At 42.0% G+C, this 22,840-nt stretch overlaps 1 protein-coding gene across 1 annotated transcript in view; it reads right to left on the reverse strand.

Annotated features, from left to right (window-relative positions):
• LOC144791796 (guanylate-binding protein 1-like) overlaps window positions 1-22,840 on the reverse strand; it is a 1,313,208-nt gene that overhangs the window by 740,328 nt on the left and 550,040 nt on the right. The window contains exon 11 of the mRNA XM_078666563.1: window positions 7,310-7,412. Coding sequence (XP_078522689.1) covers window positions 7,310-7,412 — 103 coding nt within the window. The remainder of the gene's footprint in view (window positions 1-7,309; window positions 7,413-22,840) is intronic.

The raw sequence follows: 22,840 nt of genomic DNA on the forward strand, positions 1-22,840 counted from the left end.
TTGGTCATCAATGAAGGCTAGGCAATTCTTATCCATCACTCAAGAAATGCCCACACAATGATGTATACTCAATTAGTAAACGCTATAAACAATGATTCCTTTGGGCTCTGTTTTTTATGCACACACCACACGCATACTGCCTCCAATCATAACTCACTTAACCAGCACCAATTAGAAACCCAGAAAATCATTAATCTTTATTTTATCACTATATGTTAAAAACTCTGATATTCTAAAAAAGCTTTATCTTTAGAAATATTAGCTCAAAGCACAATATAAAAACACTCTAAAAACAGAATTTCACAAATAAGGGAGAGCTTAGCAATATGTTCTCTAAACATCAAAACAACTACCTGGTACACATTGAAAGTATTTAAAAAACAAAGCAGCGTAGATACTCCTGCATCACATTCAATGTATACATAGGGATTCTTTTCTTTTCTCCCGACCAGATGTTATTTCCAATTTTCTAGTTGAACCATCTATATTCAGACCAGGTGTTGTTACTAATATTTTCTTAAACATAGAAGCGACGTGTTTCGGTGGTATCTGATAATTCCCCACCTTCTTCAGGCTGCCAAAAATTGTATACAAATCTCCCCAGGAATGATCTAAAAAGTAACAATATAGAAAAGACAAATTGATATATTAAACTAATCTTTTCATCCACAAATATTCATAGCATAACATGATGTCCAATGGCATAGACTGTTTAAAAAGTATTTCATGTATAAAAACAAATAGAATTAAATTTAAATTTCCTTTATATTTAAAAAAAGACCATGGGTTTCTACATTAGACTCTTTGTTCTAAGAACGGTGTTGTTCATACTTCTTGATCCTCCACACTCCCTCACATTCTGCCTCCACTTTCATACATTATCCATACATTAGCTGTAAATTGACAGCAAATACCCACCCATTCATAGGTGAGTAGGAGGAGGATTCAATCTCTCCCTGTAGATAAAACCGGATGTCTGTATTAAGATCATCCACACTCTGACACTCGACAAAGGGGCCCGAACCGACCTCCCTGAAATAACATATGAAGGAGTGTCAAAACACGAGAGAAAGTCTATTAGAATATTTTGTACAGGGCTTGTGTGCTCTGTATTGTTAACTTCTAAATGTAATATTCTAATGCTGGGCAGCCCCACCTCATTTTCTAAAAAGTATAATATACATCATGTCGATCTCTAATAAGGGCTATCAAATGTCCCAGCAGCAAGGAAAAAATATGTTAGAACGATTATACCTTATGCCTGCATATTCTTGGTTTCTGTCTGTTGGAGAGTAAAACCAATGCACGATAGGACATAAACCAGGGACCACTGTCTCCTTGGTTATACTAAAAGCAAAACACATTAAAGCATTGTTTTAATATTCAATTCTAATGCCCAAATGTATTTCCAATAGTCCCACTCTTTAAATATCTTGAGATACCTGTTTCTTAAGTCCAAATTGTAGAAACCACAGGAGCTATGATAGCCACACCGTCAGAAATATTTAGAGAGATTGGGTGGTCAAACTTTCACCTGTATTTAAAAAATATGTACAATTGCATATGACACCTGCCACATGCCTAACCTTATTATCAAAACTTATACAATGCAAGCCCCCCGTTATTTAGGTTGCACATTACTTCCCCAAACACATTCACATCAGCGTCTTATGATGCATAACTATAGCGCTGCTAAAATCTCACATGTCGGTTTATTCTCCCAAACCCATAAGTGCAACTGTCTCGCATCAAGGGTTTTCCAAAAGCGACCATTATACGCCAAACGGGTCGCATCAACACTTTATGAACGGGGGTTCAGAGGTCTAACTGCCTCCTCACCGGTAATAATAACGAATGAATGTCAGCTAAAATCTATTAGCTCTGAACCCTCGGATCCCCTTATCAACCCTATCAGCGCTTACCGGCACTCTCGCGTCTCCTGGCCTGCTCCTTATTTCTTTCAAACACGGATGTTAAAAGGCTGGTAACACAACCACTCGGCTTTTAAATCCACCCCTTGCGTGCTTACGCCTGCTATGTAACTCACAATGGAAAGCGGACTTAGTCAGATATCCAGATACCGCCATCTTAGAACGTTTTTTCCCCCCAAACAATCGGCACCGGATAAATGTTACACATTTATGTAATGGGTGAAAGACTTTTCTACGTTGCGTTTCTTAATTAATATTTAAAAAAAAACGTACTAACACAAATGCTTGCTGTCTTCCTATTTCTTGATTAGCATTAAAAAAAACTTGCTATCGCAAATACTTGCCGTCTTCCTATTTCTGCTTGGAGTTTCATGTTTATACTGCAGAAAACCAGCGACATGCTCTTACTATATTGACAATGCATAAAATAGAGGGGGCCAGCCCTCACAAACATCAATAGAACTAACAGATCTGATAATCATACCTTATTAAATATGACCTGCAAACAAAATCGGTTTGCCGTGACATATACCAATATCCATCCAAATCGTCTATCAAGGCAATTTGAGTTAGCAAATTTGCCTGTTGTTGCCAATTTTTATTGGTTAAGTTTTATTTTTATGTTTATATGTGGCCTTTTCCTATAGCCAAGTAAACATAGAAGTTTTTCCCTTAGGATTAGAAACATGTCATTACAGTCAAATTATTAATCATCCTGTTCCCTTTTCACTGCTCAACCCCTCACATAAAGTCTTGTAAATGTTGTTCATTTGAGTAGCTTCAGGTCATATTTAATAAGGCAGGAGGCAGTTAGACCTCTGAACCTCCGTTCATAAAGTGTTGATGCGACCCGTTTGGCGTATAATGGGCGCTTTTGGAAAACCCTTGATGTGAGACAGTTGCACTTATGGGTTTGGGAGAATAAACCGACATGTGAGATTTTAGCGGCACTATAGTTATGCATCATAAGACGCTGATGTGAATGTGCCTGGGGAAGTAATGTGCAACCTAAATATTGAGGAGCTTGCATTGTATACGTTTTGATAATAAGGTTAGGCACGTGGCAGGGGTCTTATGCAATTGTATATATTTTTTAAATACAGGTGAAAGTTTGACCACCTGATCACTCTAATTATCTCTGACGGTAGGCTACCATAGCTCCTGTGGTTTCTACAATTTGGACTTAAGAAACAGGTATCTCAAGCTATTTAAAGAGTGCGACTATTGGAAATACATTTGGGCAATAGAATTGAATATTAAAACAATTCTTTCATGTTTTTTGCTTTTAGTATAACCAAGAAGACAGTGGTCCCTGGTTTCTGTCCTATCGTGCATTGGTTTTACTCTCCAACAGACAGAAAACAAGAATATACAGGCATTAGGTATAATCGTTCTAACATATTTTTTCCTTGCTGCTGGGACATTTGATAGCCCTTATTAGAGATCGACATGATGTATATTATACTTTTTAGAAAATGAGGTGGGGCTGCCTAGCATTAGAATATTACATTTAGAAGTTAACAATACCGAGCACACAAGCCCTGTACAAAATATTCTAATAGACTTTCTCTCGTGTTTTGACACTCCTTCCTATGTCATTTCAGGGAGGTCGGTTTGGGCCCCTTTGTCGAGGGTCCGAGTGTGGATGATCTTAATACAGACATCCGGTTTCATCTACAGGGAGAAATTGAATCCTCCTCCTACTAACCTATGAAAGGGTGGGTATTTGCTTTCAATTTACAGCTAATGTATGGATAATGTATGAAAGTGGAGGCAGAATGCGAGTGAGTGTGGAGAATAAAGAAGTATGAACAGCACCGTTCTTAGAACAAAGAATGTAATGTGGAAACCCATAGTCTTTTTTTAAATATAAAGAAAATTTAAATGTAATTCTATTTGTTTTTATACATGAAATGCTTTGTAAACAGTCTATGTCATTGGACATCATGTTAGGCTATGAATATGTGTGAAAAAAATAGTTTGATATATCAATTTGTCTTTTCTATATTGTTACTTTTTAGATCATTCCTGGGGAGATTTGTATAAAATTTTTGGTAGCCTGAAGAAGGTGGGGAAATATCAGATACCACCGAAACGCGTCGCTTCTGTGTTTAAGAAAATATTAGTAACAACACCTGGTCTGAATATAGATGGTTCAACTAGAACATTGGAAATATTATCATAATTATTAAATTCAATTTATAGGGTGCGCAGCTACCCGGAGGTTTCCCGGCGTCAAGGACACAACCATCAGGAGTCGGATTTACTGGTTAAATAGCCAGGTCTTAAGGCTTTTACGGAAACTGGAGTGGTTCAATTCATGATGAAGAGAAATAGGGAGGGTGTTCCACAGTTCAGGTGCCAGGTAAGAGAAGGAGCAGCCCCCTATACGGACAGATTTGAATCTTGGGACCGAATATTTGGCCTGAGAAGAAGATCTGAGCGGACGTGTAGGGAGATAGGGCTGGACTATAGAACCTAGGTAGTGAGGAGCTATACCAAGTTTAATTGTATGCATAAAGCACAGGGCTTTAAATTTAGTTCGATTTTCAATTCTCAGCCAATGGAGGTCTCGGAGGGCGCCTGAGGTGGATGTTTTCGGGATGTGACAGAGCAGTCTCGCTGTTGGCGTTCTGTACAGTCTGTAATTTCCGTATTTTTGCTTTGTTAGCACCTAGGAACAGGATATTGCCATAGTCCAGTCTCGAGACTATCAGTGCTTGGATTACTGTTCTCTGGGTCGTACTTGGCAGCATCCATAATATCTTATTGAGCCATCTTAAAATGACAAAGCATATAGAAGCAGTTTTAGTAGCCTGTTGCCTTATGGAAAGTTGGTCGTCAATCATTACACTCAGATTACGGGCAGATTGAACAGGCTGGGGACTGGACCCATTTCTGGGTGCCTATGGCATCGGCCCCAAAGGTCTTTATCTTTTCCAATTATCAAGACTTCTGTTTTTCTGCTATTTGATTTTAGCCAATTTTTATGCATCCAATTAGCTATTTTCAGTAGCCCAGTCTGTAAAGAGGAGGTTTTAGAGGTCTTATTGGAAGATAGGGAGAAGAGAAGTTGGGTGTCGTCCGCGTACGAAAAGATAGACAACCCAGCTTCTTCCGCTATGTTGGCCAATGGGCTGACATAAAGATTGAATAATACAGGGCTCAGTATTGAGCCCTGTGGTACACCAAAAGAAGATTCATAGATCTTGGAACAGGCTGAGGTGGAAAATACCTGGAAGCTTCTTCCAGTAAGAAAGTTCTCAATCTACTCCAGCGCCAGGCCAGCAATGCCACGTGATTGTAAAACTTTACAGAGAGTATAGTGAGGCACTGTATCAAAGACGGCACTTAAGTCCAACAAAATAAGTGCAGCCGTTTCTCCTTTATCAACTAATCGACGGATAGTTTCAGTAACACGCAGAAGAGTAGTTTCTGTCGAGTGCTTGGCTCTAAAACCAGATTGGGATCCGTGTAGAATCTCGTTGGCTTCAACAAATTGAACTAGCTGTTGGTTCACATGTTTTTCTAATATTTAAGAAAAAAACAGGGAGAAGAGAGATCGTCCGAAGGTTGGATGGTTCTGCTGGATCAGCATTGGGTTTTTTCAGAAATAACATCTGGTGGGGAGAAAAGAAAAGAATCCCTATGTATACATTGAATGTGATGCAAGAGTATCTACACAGCTTTGTTTTTAAATACTTTTAATGTGTACCAGGTTGTTGTTTTGATGTTTAGAGAACATATTGCTAAGCTCTCCCTTCTTTGTGAAATTCTATGTTTTAGAGTGTTTTTATATGGTGCTTTGAGAAAATATCTCTAAAGATAAAAGCTTTTTTAGAATATCAGAGTTTTTAACATATAGTGATAAAATAAATATTTATGATTTTCTTATATTATGTTCTGGGTTTCTAATTGGTGCTGATTAAGTGAGGTAGGATTGGAGGCAGTACGTGTGTGGTGTGTGCATAAAATACAGAACCCAAAGGGATCATTGTTTATAGCGTTTACTATTGGCGTTCTATCCCTTTGGTTGAATTGGAGCCCTCTCTTTTATTTTGTGATGTATACTCAATTAGTACAATGAGGAGATAGTAACCCAAATGGCCAATTAAACAAAATGTAATTGCTCTCACGGCTGATCTGCCGTTCCAAATACTCTAACAATAAGGATCTGTAGAGGGAAATGTGAACAGGTCGCCCTCCTTTCAATTTATATCATACAAACAAAGACCTGCTCATCCAAGGCTCTCTATTCATATAAGTTGAGGCGGAAGTATTCATCACTTTTCTTCACCTATCACTCCTCACTTTCTAAAGAGGTAGTGTCCTTCCACTTTATTTGCCTAAGGTGTATAAGACAGTGTTTTTTAGCAAATGACAGTCACACATTCCATATATAATTATATATGGAAACAACTTAAATAGTGTATCTAACACTAAACACACCTATTGGTGTGTTGATTTTACAAAAAATTGTGAAAAGGCAAAATGGCACCTCACGTGTGCACCACCAGTCGAGCTTGCTGATTGGTATTCAACAGCAATGCTCACTTTTTTTCATCATCGGTAGCCATTTTGCTTGAAAAAAATATATATAGTGTCCCAAAATTAGTGCCAAAAATTATAATACCACGGTAATGTGTGCTTCACGACTACCACACAGGCAAGACCCAGTGAAAATAAAACTGAAATAAGTCGCGCAGTTACCAATTTTATTCTTTCCTTGTGCACTCATTCAGACCACTCTCTTTCTCAGCCGACATGTTTCATTGCCAACACCTCTTTAAGGCAATTTCGTCAGGGCAGGGTCATTAGTCACAAATCTTGGACACTGGTGCCATTTTTTTTTAAATGACTGTCAAATGCAAAAAACACACATTGGCCAGGTTACTAAAAAAAACATCCCTCTCTTCAAACATAAAAAACAAATACGTCAATATTAGGCATTTCATTGTTCATCTTTACCATGTGGGAGCCCGAGTCTATCGTACCAGCTCTTCACTCGTTGCATGAGAAGAACTCCAGGAGTAAGTTCCTCTTTTCATAGGCGTATACTCAACTATAGTTTAGCACATTACATGGTGATGCATATTTATGTGCCTTTTAACCTACAGTATAGCGATTGTGCAATAACTACTTTGCTTAAAATCTTTTGATAGTTCTTTTGCTGGGGTGAGGAATCCTCAAACAAAAGGGCTAAAAAATAATTGAATAAGAACAAGATGTGCAGGCAATAGGCAGAATTCCTAAGATTACACTTGATTTCAGCAGTTTGTACAGCATGGAATGAACCAGTACTTCAATAGAATCTGAAGCCCACTGTTTGTTCTGCAGTGTTCCCCGCAGTTGATATGATCAATAACATCACCACCTACCAGCAATTTCCTTCTCCTTCTGCAAAAGGGTGTGATCCAGCTTCAGAATGGACATTGCTACAGATTCTTGCTTCTGAAAATATTCCTGAAGAACTTCTTCTGCCTAGGAAAGAATACACAATTTATGCCGCACTGGACACTGGGAATTTAAGGAGAGCATATGTTTGTATCAGTAGAAAAGGATAGACTTATCTACATTGTCATGATGGTCCTAGGCTCTTTCTATTGCAAATGTGAGTGTACCATGCCACCTCTTGGTAGGACCATAAGCAGCTTTTCAAAGCCATAACCAAAGTTGTATTAGATGTACACCATGAACACCTGAAGCGCAGAGAGATAAAGATTCACAGTTGACCATGCTTTCAAAGTCATAAGAGTGGACTGAAGATTTAAGGGATTGGGGTGTGAGTGTTATTAATAGAAAATAGCCTAATACTAGTATTACTAGAGTGATCATAAAATTAACTAGTTTACTAGCACCTCTTTGCTCTCCTTTTATTCTGTAGTTCAAAGACGATAAAATAGGCTTTGGTTTTAGAGGATGCATACATTAAGTAATGACTAAAAAGCATGTGGAATCTAAAAAGTACTTACACAGAGCTGGATGTATCAGGAAAACCCTTTTGCAGTTTGTAATGCTTTTCATTGCTGGGGAGAACTCGCAGGTAGGGGTCAAGAGGGGGGAGGTTAAATTTAAAATTAAAATTAAAAAATTAAACGGCTCAGTCCCCCGTCGTGTCAGCTCCTTTCCTGGATGCAGGAAGCAAGTAGACCCCCGCCCCACCAAGCCAATCACAATGCTTCAATGGCAGTGTTGTGATTGATCGGGACGCCAACTATCTAGGCGTCTATGGGGAGGCCATTTTCTCCATATAGGCTGCATGCAGCCTACATTGAGAAAAGGCAGAGTACGCATGACTGGTTTGGTCGGCCCCAGAGGGCTGACCAAACAGTCAGCACACTCAGCAGTGGCCAAGCCACTCCCCCCTTCCCTAGAGCAGGACTGCCCACCCGCCCTCCCCCAACAAAGCACTTCTGCTTTCTTGCAGTGTGAGAAGCAGAAACATAAAATGGATTTATAATAGCATTTTATGTTTGTGCTTCTCACACTGCAAGAAAGCAGTGAGGCGCTGCTCCTACGCCCACATGGAGTAGCCGACCCTGGGGAGAACCCCTAATCCAGTTCTTAATTTGTGCTAGTGGTTGCGGTGGTGCTCCCTGTCACTTTTGAGGACCAAAACTAATGTTTCGTCATCAGACATGGCAGAGACCAAAAGAGATAGCAGTAGCAAAAGTAACAAGCATTTACAATGCAATGGTTTCGCCTTTGTAAAAGTTAGAGCTATTGGCATTGTAAATGATAACATTTGTATTTATGTGTTGGTTTTGAAAACAGATAAATAAATGGCATTGTCATTTACATTGCCATTAGCTTAATCTTTCGCAAATGTGAGGCCTATTGTAGGGCTTTAAGTGGGCCGGGTCTCACCAGGTCTGAGCAGCGACAGTTTTTTTAAGGGGTCCTCAAAGTGGGTCTTTGCCAAGTTAGGCAAATATGATGAAAATATTAATCAAGTTTGGTTCGATGTGTAATAAACGTGGTCTGAGAACTGTTTATTTTCGAAGCCAGTAATTAGTCAAGTTCAGGCTGTTCATTTTGCTTATGTTGACTATTGGTTTTGAAGAGTTAATTGTGTTTGACGGCTCTTGACACCCCTAACCCCCACCAGCCTGGGTGGGTCCTCCATCTGTTATCAAAGGGTCGATACTTGCCCCAAAAAGTGTAACCACTTAGGCGATGTGCTGAAGCACAGTGTGCTGGGCCCAGCAGGGAATTTCAATGGCTCCATTGAATAATTGCAGCCCTACTGTGCCTGCAGATCGGTGGGGAGGGGCTGGGGAGTGGGGGCTGATGACGTTGATCTACTCTGAGTCTGCTAACAGTGAGCTGGCGTGGGACGGGCATCCAGTTGTAGAACTGAAGACTTACTTTTGTTGCATTAAAGTTCTACTTAGCTAGTAAAAGATTTACCAGAGATGGAAGGGCAAGGCAAAGAAAAACCACACCTAGCACTGTCCCCAATTGTCATTAAATCACAAGAGAACACTTAAGAGAAAGCGGGTCCATTGTGAGGGAACAGCCACCGGGGAATCAGTCCCTAATCCTAAACTAAATAATACTACTCTGTGTACGACTCTGACATAAATATATACCATATCGAGGACCCCTTCGTATTAAACAGTGCTCAACATTCATCCTAATTTAAAGAAATCAGAATAGGTCCATAATCCAATTCGTATCCAATGTTTTTATTAGTTCATTCCTTAATTAAAATGTATTTCATTGTGGCCAGATTAAACATCTATCAGGAAAGCCAACACGGTTCGTTCTCATTGAGCTTCTTCAGGGCTCTTTGGTCCATAAGGACAGTCATAGTCTCAAAGATGCGGCCATCACACTGCATGCATGTCCAATGAGCTGGCGTTTTTGTGATTTACCTCAACTGCTTCGCTAGTAGCGTTGACTAGTTAAATTGTTAAAAGCATCGCTGTGTGAAAATAACTTCTCCCACCACCCACCGTCTCACGCCCCCTCCTCACCCGTCCCGTCCCCTTTAACACAGCAAATTGTAAGCCTGTACTTTACACACGTGCATTATATTTAGAGCGAAATGATAGGTGGCGTGTTTACTTAATATTTCTGTTGCATTAAGGGGAAAAACGTTTTAAATAAGGTTTCAAGCAGTTAGATGAGTGTGCTGCGCAAGGCCTGATATTCCTTGCATGTAATGCAGTTCAGAAAAAGACAAACGCTTTATCTAGAGGGCTATTGCCTCGGCCACATTTGTTTCACTCAGCAGAAATGATAAATGCGATAATGCAAATATGAACATTTACGTCCAGAGCGCTCCCTGCATAACAAGTACACACATAGGGGTATGAAAGGATTCCCGGAAACGTTCGCACTTTATCGAAGAGTCTAGGTTGCCTCTCTGCAGTGAGGGCGCTTGAGACATCCCCCGAGGGTTTATGTTATGAGTTTTCGTTGGAGCCGTTTTCAAGCGACATGAAAGGGTGGTGTCGAAATCCAGGGGTTTCTCCAAACGTTTCTGGCCCAGCACTGGAATCAGTAGCGTGAATCAGATGCTTATACCAAATGTAAACAGACTTCCGGATACCTCAGTACCTCACGTCTACCTAAAAATTCGATTTTATTCCACGTCATATTTTACCGATGATATGCGTGCACTTGCCTTTTATCATTTTGCCGGTTAAACCAAACCAGGAAAAGGAGACTCGGAAACAGGATGTATTAGGTGGGACACACATGGGGCTTTCACACAAGAGGTACACAGCAATCTATTGGACTAGTTTCTCATTTTTACGTCCCCAATGAAAGGTGTACTTTTATTGTGGCGCGTCTTTGTTTTTATATTAAATATTCTGTCTGCGTTCCTTGTTTACATTTGTTTCCGCGATTGTTGTTCATGTGGATTAATTGACAACTATTGCCCGTGTCTTTCAAAGCTGTGAGGGGTGAAGGTATCTGTTGTTAATGTAACCATATTAGTTATGAGGTAGGAGTTTACGCCAGTTTGTTTACACGAGGGTTCGCCTCACACGCCCTTTTGTTTACACGAGGCTTCCCTGCATGCGCCCTTTTGTTTACACGTCTGTATTCAGAGTTTTAAATAAGGAATAGCAATTAATCCCGGTGGCATCCAGTATAATACAGGCACGGAACAGCGTATTATGCATAATTTGATATGGCTAAGTCAGTGCTGGTGCCCAAAATGTGCTCAGAAGCCCACGGCCGGCACCGGCGCATAACCCACCGAGGCCGCGTAGTCTGGAATCAGCCTCTTGCCTTTAACCGGCTACCAGACACCCCTGCCCCGTTAGATCTCCGTTGCAGATTCCTGCTTTCTCCCGTTGTGGCGGGGTTTCCGCCTTTCTCTTCCTTTCGCCATTGTGCGTTTTCTTTCGCTCACTCTTGGGAAGTGTAAGAGGAGAAAAAATAAATTGAAGTCCTAAACAAGCACCTACGAGGACACGGACAGCAGGGGGGGGGGCGGGAAAGCACACGGACAGCGGGAGGGGGGGGGCGGGAAAGACACGGAGAGCGGGGGGGGGATGGCAGGGAAGACACGGAGAGCAGAAGGGGGGGGGAGGAACGCACTCACCTGGACTTCTTCCGGCGGCCGTGGTCGGCATTAAATGAGGAAAACACACCAAAAAAAAAACGAGACTCTGCCCACCGCCCAATGACGATGCAAAAGGGGTGGAGAGGGAAAAAAATGCAGGAACGCCCACGAATCTGTTCCGGCCATGACGGACAGATCTCTGTTCCAATGGCTAGCCTCCATTTATGGAGCTAGCCAATGGAACAGAGGGCGGATTCAAGTGTCCCTTACTGAAGACTACAGATTTCTCCTGGAGGCGGAGCTAAAGCTCCGTGCTTCAGCGAAACCTAAAAAGGAGAACATAGGAAGACAGTGACAAAGAGAAAAATCATGATGAGAATGTACCTGCAGAAGAGAGATAAAGGGAGAGAAAGTGTAGAGGGGAGAAAGAAAGACGTATTATGTGGAATCAAGACTAGGGAGCCTTGGTATTCAGGCACCTCAGTATTCAGCAGCAGCGGTGGTGGGATACTAGGAAAAACTGTGGGGATATACACTTAATATTGAAGTTTGACAAATGAAGCACTGCCCAAAGTTCACAGCAACATATGACTGACCAAAGGACTTATTTTAAGCAAGCATTTTCAATGCAACAGGTCTCTCGCATTTGTGAAACTTACAGATATTGGTGTTGTAAATAGATAACGTGGCATAACACTTCATAGAAACGCAATGTAACAGAGTTTACATTTAATTTATGGTCAAGTTAATAATTCACAGCGAGTACTGTAAAATTTAAATATCATGAAAACTTTCCTCCAAAAGCGTTTAGCCCGTTACAATTTGTGGAGAGCTCTTGGACAGAGCTCTCCACAGCTCCCACTCCGTTGCATGTTTTTAATTGCTGGCTGACTAATCACAAATCTACTGCTTCTTTTCATGCCTGTGTAAGGGAAGAAATTATTCTGGATACTGAGCATGTAATCGATGTGTTTTAGAACATCCTGTACAAAAATAATTGAACTTCACTTTATCTGAGTCAGGGTTACATTTGTTTCAGGTGGTAGCTAAGGTAACTGCAAAATAATAGTAGCAAATACTCTGTTTCTGTTTAAACACAGATTGTTTTTCTAGTGTATGGGCCCAACAACCATGTAAGAACTTTGTACCCATGACTGCTGCGAGTACTGGGCTAGTTCAGCGCCATTTTTAGGTCTCACCTAGAGCTAAGCGTGAATGCGCTGCACTAGGAGAGAGCTCTTGGAATCACTTCAGACTTCCAAGAGCCTTCTCCGTTTGTGTGTGCGTCCTCCCACACATCCCATTGGCCTTTGCGTGTGGCTTTCAATTATTGAAAGCACACAAATGGCCAAAGACGGATGCTTGTCCTGCCTCTCTTCAAAACTTGCACTCCCATGGCCTAGGGGTCTCAGGAGCGTGCATGGTGCCATCTGTTCTGGATCAGGTTTCGATGGCAGCTGCATCAGCTGCATTCCTTACTGACCGCGCACGCACCACCCCCGGGCTGGTTTGAATGACAGTGGCATCTGCAGCCTCGAGCGCGCCATATGGCTGCAACACTCAGTGACACAATTTGACAGATAAAAAGCACATTTCAGTGTTTCGGCGCCGGGTGGTGTCTCTGGACTATAAAGCAGCCGCGGCCCGTGGAGGGAGTTACGGTGGGGCAGGGAGGCGGGGAGGGGGAGGGGTAGGGTGGAGGGTGCCAAAAACCAGCATATAGATAATTGCAGGTAAGTACACAATTTAATTAATAAAACAAATTTTGTAGCACGCACAGCATCGCATTTTGCAATGCAGTGCGCGCTACGAAATTCCCATCCCCCACTATTCTGCCAACACCACTGGCTAATCCAATAGTCCTGTCTTGCTGTAGATGGAATGTTACATGTATTATATATTTGAATGCAATGACAGAAGCAGCAAATTACCAGTCACCAGCACAGAGTTTTAGATTACTTTATAAGCCACGCCCTAATTGCATCGGCCATGCCCCTTGGAGAAACTCTATAGTTCTTTCATCCAACTTAGGACACATTTTCAATATTCTATTCAACAAAGAGAAAGTTTTTGCCTATTTATCTTATGCAACTTACAACCACTGGCAAAGCCAATAGTTCTGTCTTGCTCTAGGTGGAATGTTACATGTATTATATAGCTGGATGCAATGACAGAAGCAAGAAATTACCAGTCACCAGAACATAGTTTTAGATTACCTTTTAAGCCACGCCCTAATTACATCGGCCACGCCCCTTTGAGAGACCCTTTAGTTCTTTCATCCCACTTAAGAGCCCTGGCTTCAGCTATCATGATTCCAGTGGGGGTGGGGTGTGTTGTGGTGGCAGCCAACAAATGCAAGACCGGGCGCACTGCACATCCAGGCTTTGCAGGGCAGCGGTAGCACGGTTCATGTAGTGCAGTGCTACACTGTAATGGCGGACATGTTCCTGCATGGCCGAGGCTGCCCTCCCAGAGATGCACTCTGTTGCTGGTGAACCACGTTAAGGTTGGTGCCGTATAACAGAGCAGTGCATGGCTCTGCAAGGCCAGCGCTGCGATGTAACGGCGGGAACCCGTGGCGCTGTACTCTCTCTCTCTGCACATGGCCTGGTGACCTGCCAGCCCGACCTTGCTAGCCCTCACCGAACAAATAAATCTGAACTCTGCAGCAGTGCAACATGAAAGAGACTCGTTATAGTTCTTTTACAGTCTCATCATTTCAGCACCGACGCATTTTCAATATTCTATACAACGAAGATAAAGTTGTTGCGTATTCATCTTATGTAACTAACATCCACTGGCTAAGCCAACAGTCCTGTCTTGCTGCAGGTGGAATGTTACATGTATTACATATCTGGATGCAATGACAGAAGCAGAAAATTACCAGTCACTAGCACAGAGTTTTAGATTACTTTTTGAGCCACGCCCTAATTACATCGGCCACGCCCCTTGGAGAGACCCTCTAGTTCTTTCATCCCACTTAGGACGCATTTTCAATATTCTATACAACGAAGAGAAAGTTTTTGCGTATTTATCTTATGCAACTAACAACCACTGGCAAAGCCAATAGTCCTGTCTTGCTGTAGGTGGAATTTTACATGTATTATATATCTGTATGCAATGACAGAAGCAGCAAATTACAAGTCACCAGCACAGAGTTTTAGATTGCCTTTTAGGCCACGCCCTAAATATATCACCACGCCCCTTGGAGAGACCGACCCTCTAGTTCTTTCATCCCACTTAACAGCCCTGGCTTCAGCTATCATGAATCCGGTGGGGGTGAGGCGTACTGTGGTGGCAGCCAACAAACGCAAGACCAGGCGCACTGCACATCCAGGCTTTGCAGGGCAGCGGTAGCACGGTTCATGTAGAGCAGTGCAGTGCTGGACTGTAATGGCGGACGTGTTCCTGCATGGCAGAGGCTGCCCTCCCAGAGATACACTCTGTTGCTGGTGAACCACGGTAAGGCCAGTGCCGTATAACGGAGCAGCGTGTGGCTTTGCAGGGCCAGCGCTGCGCTGTAACGGCGGAAGCCCATGGCGATGTACTCTCTCTCTCTGTGCACATGGCCTGGTGACCTGCCAGCCTGACCATGCCTGCTTCCTGAGGAAAACAAACACAATCAGGTCCAGACCAGATCTGACTAAACCCACTCTTTTATAGCAAATCCTCAGCTATTCACTCAGATATGTCCGAGATAAGAACAATGCACTCAGCCGCCAGGAGGGATGAGCAATGGAGGCAGGCCCTTCCAGAATGCCCCATACATGAAATGCACAAAAAAACAAAGATAAACCACGATCTGAAAAGCAATAGCGTAAAATGATTAGTGGAAGTACAGGAATAAATCATGCTACGGCAAAGAAAACAATGGCCGGTGGTATCAGGAATAATAATTACATTTATGTTTGGTTTGTGAAGGCTCGGAAAGTTAAAACAAGCGCGCGCGCCTAGCACTGAAAATAAAAAATAAAAAAGTTTGACAAGGAGAGGAGGAGGCAGCAGGGGGAGTGGAGGGAGGAGGGGGCCTGTGCCTGTGTCCCTTGCAGGAGCAAGCAGGAACAAACTGTTAATTACAACAGATGGTTTCAAATCTCGCTCCCGCAAGGGAATCGCCAAACATGTAGGCGTTGCCATTGAAATCAATGCAACGTGTGCACGTTTTTGGGCCAGAAACTGAATCGATTCCTAAAGGTCTCCTCCTATGCAGCGCATGCGTGCTATGTAGGCGAGACCTAAAACACCAGGCCAGGTCGGGGATGGTTTAAGGCATTGACAAAGTTGGCTCAGCTCTGGCCCAGGGCCCCAGAATTTCATGGATCCCCTTATAGAGCTAGCTCTGCTCTGCAGAGATTCTTGCCCTGATGATAGTGAATAATTCTTAAACAAACTGTTTTAAATGCGATTTTTCTTTAATTTATTTTGAATGTAGGTGGTGTGATATAGACTTTTTCTGAGAAATGCTTTGTTTGTTTCATGCAACATCCATATAAAAAGTTTCTTTTAGATCAAAACAGGAACTCACATGTGAGAAATGTGAGGTCGTCACAGAGATCATTTGCAGTAATATTGGTGAGCATTATTGAGGTTAAAACTAGAATTTAACAATTGCTTTATTAACCTTCTTGCTTTCTCAAATATGCTTGAAAATGCACCGTTTGCTAGCTCTTTTTTCAAAATGTTCTCATAGGGGAGAGCCCATCGAACCCCCTTTTAGCTGTCTGGCTCGCTCGCCACAAGCCACTCATCACAAACTTTTACACCACACAACTTTCAAATCTCACCAGCCGCCACTTCTACCTTCCTTACTCCATTGATTCTTTTGTTCCATTTTTCCGTTTTCCCTCCATTTATTCCTTATCTCCTTTCTACCATCTGTCTTTATTTCCTTCCTTCCTCCTATTTTTTCTCCCTTCTTTCATTCTTTTGTACCTTATTTCTCTTTCTACCTGCGTTCATTCCTCACTCTGTTCCGTCCATTCGTCCCTTTATCTGTTTCTCCCTTGTTTCCTCTGTTCATCCACCTCTTCATCATTTCCTCTCTCTCTCTCAGCTACCGGCCTACCTTTATCTTTTAGACAAGGTGCTTTCTTCATGCACTCTTTCTTTGGTCTATTTTTTCTATCTTTCACCATTGTTCATATTCGCTCAATCTATATCTTTACTGGTCCTGTCCTTCTTCCTCTCCAGAAATGTGACTCGTGAGGGGTGATGGCAGGGTATGCCACTTCCCAGCCATGTGAAAGCCCTTTCATCGAGCACCGGGCACCGCTTTCAGCAGTTGCACGCTTCGAGATGCTAGAGACGGTGTTTGACTCCAGCAGATGCTGGTTGCTGCCTCGTGCTCCAGGCGCTCTCTAATGTCCCAGGCCTGCTTCCCTCTGAGGGAGGCAGTGACAAGATGATTTATTGCACAGGCTACTTTCCAAGTGTCAGACCCTAGAAGATGGAAGGAGAAATATATCTTTTCAGGACATCAGCAGAATCACAAGAGACTAACAGACTGTGAACTATCCATCCCAGGAGCATCTCTTCTCCTCTGTGGTCTTGCGTGACTTGCTCCCTCACTCCTCCGTTTCCGGGTCCAATCTGTGATTGTAAAGCAGTAACTACAATGGACACTTCCTGCATGGTACACCACCTCATTTAAGAACAACGATCCTCCCTCGCTCTTTCAACGGGCCCTTGGGTCAGGCATGTTTGACACTGGTGAACTCTAACTTCCCGATAGGATAGTCCGCTCTTGGACACGTTCTATCAATTTGGTGCATTTAATTCCTTTCTTTCAGTGAGCAATTAAAAGACCCTGGCAAGTAGTTAACTCGTGCCCGCTCTCCTGGACTCGATGTTTAAGGCGTTGATTAGTCTCAAACATGTCCGGCTTTAGCGCTGGTGGCACCCAGTGCGACAATGTTAGTTGGCGCCCCCCAATGACCACATCCACCACAGATTCTCTCACTAGCACCCTTTAACAGTGACCAAATCTCTATAACCACTCTCTCTCAGATGCATTGAATTAGTTATATAGCACCACTCTTACCAGTAAAGGATGTCAGAGCGCTTTGCATCACACACACATTACACAGAGACAATCAAACATACCTGTGAAAATCAGTTTATAGGAAATGTTACATGAGCCAAAGGACTAAAAGTGTAGGAGTCACATTTTATCCATACTGGTAGGCCGTATAGTTTAGGAGTGCTTGGTGTGGAGAAGAGTCAAAAAAGAAACAGCATAGTTGGGAGTTTTCTTTAATAATAATAATAATAATAGATTTCTACCTAAATTAACCTTTTTTGCATCATTAATCTATGGTCTAATGTATACTTTGCAGTGTGTATGCAGCTCTATGAGGAAAGTTAATACCTCACTGGTGTTTAGCCATGCAACAGTTGACGTTGTTGCAGCAAGGATATTGTGCTGGATAAGCAAACACTTATAAGGTCCCAAAGACGAGACCTATTGGCTGTGTCAATGCTTGTTTTTCTTGTCACCCTTGTAATAGCTTTACAAAGCAATTCTTTTAAAAAGTAAAAAAAACACATTTGTAGATTTTCTTCCAGTTAGTGTAGATATTCGAGGATTCACTGAGAACTAGAATAGAAAATTCTAGAAACCTTTTAGAGCCTTTATTGCCAAGAGTACTCATTCGAACACTGAATAAAACAAGCATTGGCAAATCCAATAGGTCACTCTTTTGCAGGAGGTTCTATTTTGTTTTGTTTATCCTACAGTATTTGTGTAGAGAGTAAGTGTAGGTTGTTTGGTAATAAAATAGTTTTTAATGTTTTGCTGATTCAGTGATGTATGTTGGATGTTTTGTCTGCCTCGGTAGACCTATTGGTTTTGCAAATGTTTTTTGTTGATATTAGCCAGCTGAAGCATTAATGCCCTGCACTACCTCAAAGGTATTGGAAACCATTACTGCAGATTACATAAGCTCCCTTTGACATATGTTCTAACCCGGGTGGAGAACTCCACTTCGCCCGCGGAGTGTGCTGAGATTTGCCTTCTCCGCGTTCCGCGGAGAACGCGGAGAAGGCACAGCTCCGCACACTCTGCAGCAGAGCGTAGTTGGTCAGCTCGGCCTCCACCCCCCTATTAACAAGTAATTAAACATTAATTAAAAATAAATTTAAAACCACTTATCTGAACTGCAGTGTCCCCGGGCTGCCCTCCTCCTCTTCCTCTCCGTATCGGTAATCCTTGAGAAAACTGCACATGCGCGCACGCCCTCGCATGCGCAGTTTTGTCAAGGATTACCGATATGCTAAGGAAGAGGAGGAGGGCAGCCCGTGGACGCCGCAGTACAGGTAAGTGGTGTTAAATTTACTTTGAATTAATGTTCACTTACTTGTTTATAGGGAGGGGTGGAGGCGGGTGGTGTAGCGTAGGGGAGCAGAGTTCCACGGAGTTTGTTCGCAACTCCGTGGACCATCGCTTAGCTCTGCTATGCACACTACGCCCGGGGTTAATATGTTCAGCGAGCTATAGCACATGTTTCTGTTAAACCATTTTAGCACAGCACTTATAGACTTGGGGCCATATGTATCAAGCTAATTAGCATTCGCAAAGGCCGAAATTCTGTGAATTTCGGCTTTTGCGAATGCTAATTAGACAAATGGTATGTATCAAACATGTTTGATGCAAAATAAGGAATAGCAAAATTTGCTATTCCTTATTTTGCGATTGCACTTAAGGAATCGCAAATTTTGCGATTCCTTAAATGCAATGTATCAAACAAAAAATATGCAAAAAATGCCATTAAGGATTAGCAAATTACCACCAACTTCTAGTTGGTGGTAATTTGCGAATTCTTTTCAAAAAGCTTTTTTCAATAAAACAAAAGGTGCCATATGACGCCCATACATGCCCTTAGCGCATGTATGTGCGCCATATGCCCCCAAATGTCTTTTTCAGGGGTGCAGCAGGGTGTTCTTGAGACACCCCTGCACCCTTGGAAAAATTCCTAATTTGCGATTAGCAAATTGCTAATCGCAAATTGCACTTTCATTCCTATGGGCCTCCTGGCCCATGGAAATGAATGGGTAATTTGCGATTAGCAATTTGCTAATCGCAAATTAGGAATGCTAAGGAATCGCTATTGAAAAGCGATTTTGTACATACATACCGTTTTGCATTTCCTAAATAGCGATTCCTTAAAATTCGCTATTTAGGAAATGCAAAATACTTTGATGATACATATGGCCCTTGGTTCTTTCAGTAGGAGAGGCGGTCTTATTTAAGCCTCTATTCAGTAAAGAAGTTGTATGTATAAGGTATTCATATATAAACTTAATTGAGACAGCGGAGCTCTGTATATTGTGAAAGCAGACCCATCACAACATAAGATAAAAGTGGTAGCTGGTTTGTGGAGTATTGCTGATCATTGCTTTAAATCAAAAGAAATAAGTGCAGGAACTCACCAAAAGGAGTGGTGAACTGGGGGTGGTTTTTTGGGGCCAGCATAAGGGTGGTGTCAAGGGCGGGGCAATGGACAGGGCTAGGTTTTTGACCTTTCTAAGCATTGTATGCAAGAAACCTGCATGCATTGGAAGAATGTCTGATGTATCTGTCCATGAGTTATTACCCTAATAACTATTTATATACTCTTACTAATAAGTGTTTATTATCGACCAAAATAACCCTTTTTAGCAAACTTAAAATAACAAAATATTGAAGAAAAAACAGTGTTCCAAACATATTCTGTGTAGCTTGTGTGCATTGCCTTGAAGCAGTTTCATAAGTCACTAAACTACATGAAAGGGATTTTAACTTGTGACCCGCAGGTAACACAAGGATCTTTGCAGCAAAAACAGTAATCTGCTGGGCTTGCTACATAAAAAAACAAATCTGTGATCTGTATGTTTTATGCTGGTCTTCACAGTAAGCAAATTGATACGCTTTACAATTGTATGCTCTGTTGAGCCTTTGATGAGCATGCAAACAGATCTTTCCAGCAAGTACATTAATCACCAGAGTTGTTAAAGTGCCATTTTACCTGGGAACTTGCTGGGTACACAAAGATCTCTGCAGCAGGTGATATTTTGAAATGCAGCCTGTTGTGATCGGTTAAACAAGCCATAACACAGTTATTATCACATTTGTCTTGTTGTCAAATTTTTGGGGACAAAGTTTTAAAAAGTAAGTAAGTTCAGACTTTGCTCTTTGTGACTACGCCCACTTCTATTGCCAACCCTTGGCCCTTGACTGATTAATAAAGCTAGTGTTGGCCTCAGGAGAAGCTATTATTAAAATACATTTGTCTCCGCGAGGGTTAATCTGCTCCCTTGTTTGTTCACAAAGCTGACATTGTCTTGAATAAATTGACATCACAAAATTTCGACAATTCCCTAACAGTCAATTTATGGTCCTCAGTCCAGAAATGAAAAAGCACTTCCTGCACCCAGGCTCTGAAGTTTCTGGAGTCTGAAGTGCTGCTGCAAATATTTCATTTCTAACCTGTGCTGCCAAGGTAGCAGGTGCAATTACATCTGAATATATAAAGACTGCAACTTGGCTACTCTGGAAAAGATGGTGATGGAGTGTTTATAGCATGATGTGTGTGGACTCCCACAAGATATGTGAGCAGGGGCTTGGTAGTTCCAAGGTACACCATGCTGTGTAACATGTTCAGTCTATCCTTGATTTTTGCATTAAACACTTTGCGTGCTGGGATTATTTAAATCTCTTTCTTAGAATGAGAAAAGGAAGCTATAAGAATCCCAGAACGCAAGGGTTTACCAGCTAATATACAAAACCGTATGAAAGTGTCACAATTCCATGGTACCTCATGCCACATTTGGTTTATATCTCGTTTTCCATCTGCCATCTGAAGCAAGACGTTGCCATGTGTAAACAGTTAAAAGAAATATTTATTTTGCCTTTTAAGTCATTTTTATGTCGAGCCTAGAGGCATGCCAGGCATGCTATAATCCCTCTGTGGAGTTTGAACATGCCCCGCTTTTTGATTGGTTGCTTAGTCTGAATCTACATATTATGCTGCTTTCATTGGTGAATAATTTGCATTTGTCCCACCTTGGTGCTCTTTAGTTACCGGCCTTGGGACGGCCCCTGTTACATGGATCCTTTCACTAGAGGACTTATGTTTTCTCTTAGTGTACTACTTTTTCCTCTAAGCCCTCTCCTCGGCCCTCATGGGTGCAGGGTGCTGCCTCCAGACCCAAGTCCCTTTATCTCCCCATGCTTCCCCAACACCTTCTGCTTCCTGGTCCGGAGACCACGGCTCCATGGCTTATTTCCCCTTTTGAAAAGGTAGCAGTGCCGGGAGATGTGTGAGATGTAGTGTTTGTGGGGGAATAAATAGGCATGTGTGGCGCATCTTCCTTGCTTGTTGTAAATGGAGAGGGTAAAGGCAGGCTGAAATTAAAAGGTGTTATTTGAAAGCAAGGTTTCATTCAAAATTAGTTTTTTTTCTGCAATTGACTCAAAAATAGAGCAGCGCTATAAAGCTATCAAGAAAGTGGTTTTCACATGCACGCCCTCGCACGTGCGGGTAGGTCTCATACATGAACATCCGAAATGACCATGCAGGGATGTAATTGGATGTGATGCCAGAATTGCTCCAGTTAAACATATTTTCCTAGCTTTGGTTGCAAAGATTCCTTGGCGAAAGAGCAAGGAATATATCACACTGTTAGGTCAAAGATACTGCAGGGAGCACATGTAACACTTCCTTCAACACTAATTTTAAAAGCAATATTCTATTTCCTGAAAATATTTTCCCTGGAAGCAGATATTTGCAATCACGTTTCATAGACTTCTTCTGAGGACAGTGAATTTCTGGGGAGAACTCACTTTGATGCGAAGAGAGCACTCCACCTTCTGCTACTGCAGCATTCTGGAAGCAGAGGCATCATTACTATTCCAGGAGTCCACGCTCTAGCAAAATCAAGAACAAGGAAGCGATCTATCTCCTAGCTATATTATTTAGGTGTTTAATAAAGCACCTATCTCCATCTTAAGATAGCTTCAGGGCCCAGAAAAAGAAGTCACTATTTAAGAAAACAAACATGGTCGATGCATTAATGCTTAGCAGGTCATCAGCGAGCAAAATAACAAATCAGTTACAGTCAGAGACTATTATGAAGTAGTCTTGAGACTAGGCATGGGGGAGGAGCTCAGGGGGTAAACGCTGGTGGGAAATCCAACTAACCAGTTTTAAACGGTTTCCATTAAATTCAGTTGTGGCATTTGCACTTTTGGTTATTGGACAATTAAGTCAATTGGATAAAACAATGGAAAATCCAGCAGTTAAATAAAAACTGCCCAGATTAATTTTTTGTGGGATCTTCGTAGCTGCTGAAAGGTAAAGCCGGAACTTGGGAGGGAACTGTGCTGGTGTTGGGAGCAGGGAGAAAATGG

Source organism: Lissotriton helveticus, chromosome 11, assembly GCF_964261635.1.
Source record: "Lissotriton helveticus chromosome 11, aLisHel1.1, whole genome shotgun sequence".
Taxonomy (NCBI): Eukaryota; Metazoa; Chordata; class Amphibia; order Caudata; family Salamandridae; genus Lissotriton; species Lissotriton helveticus.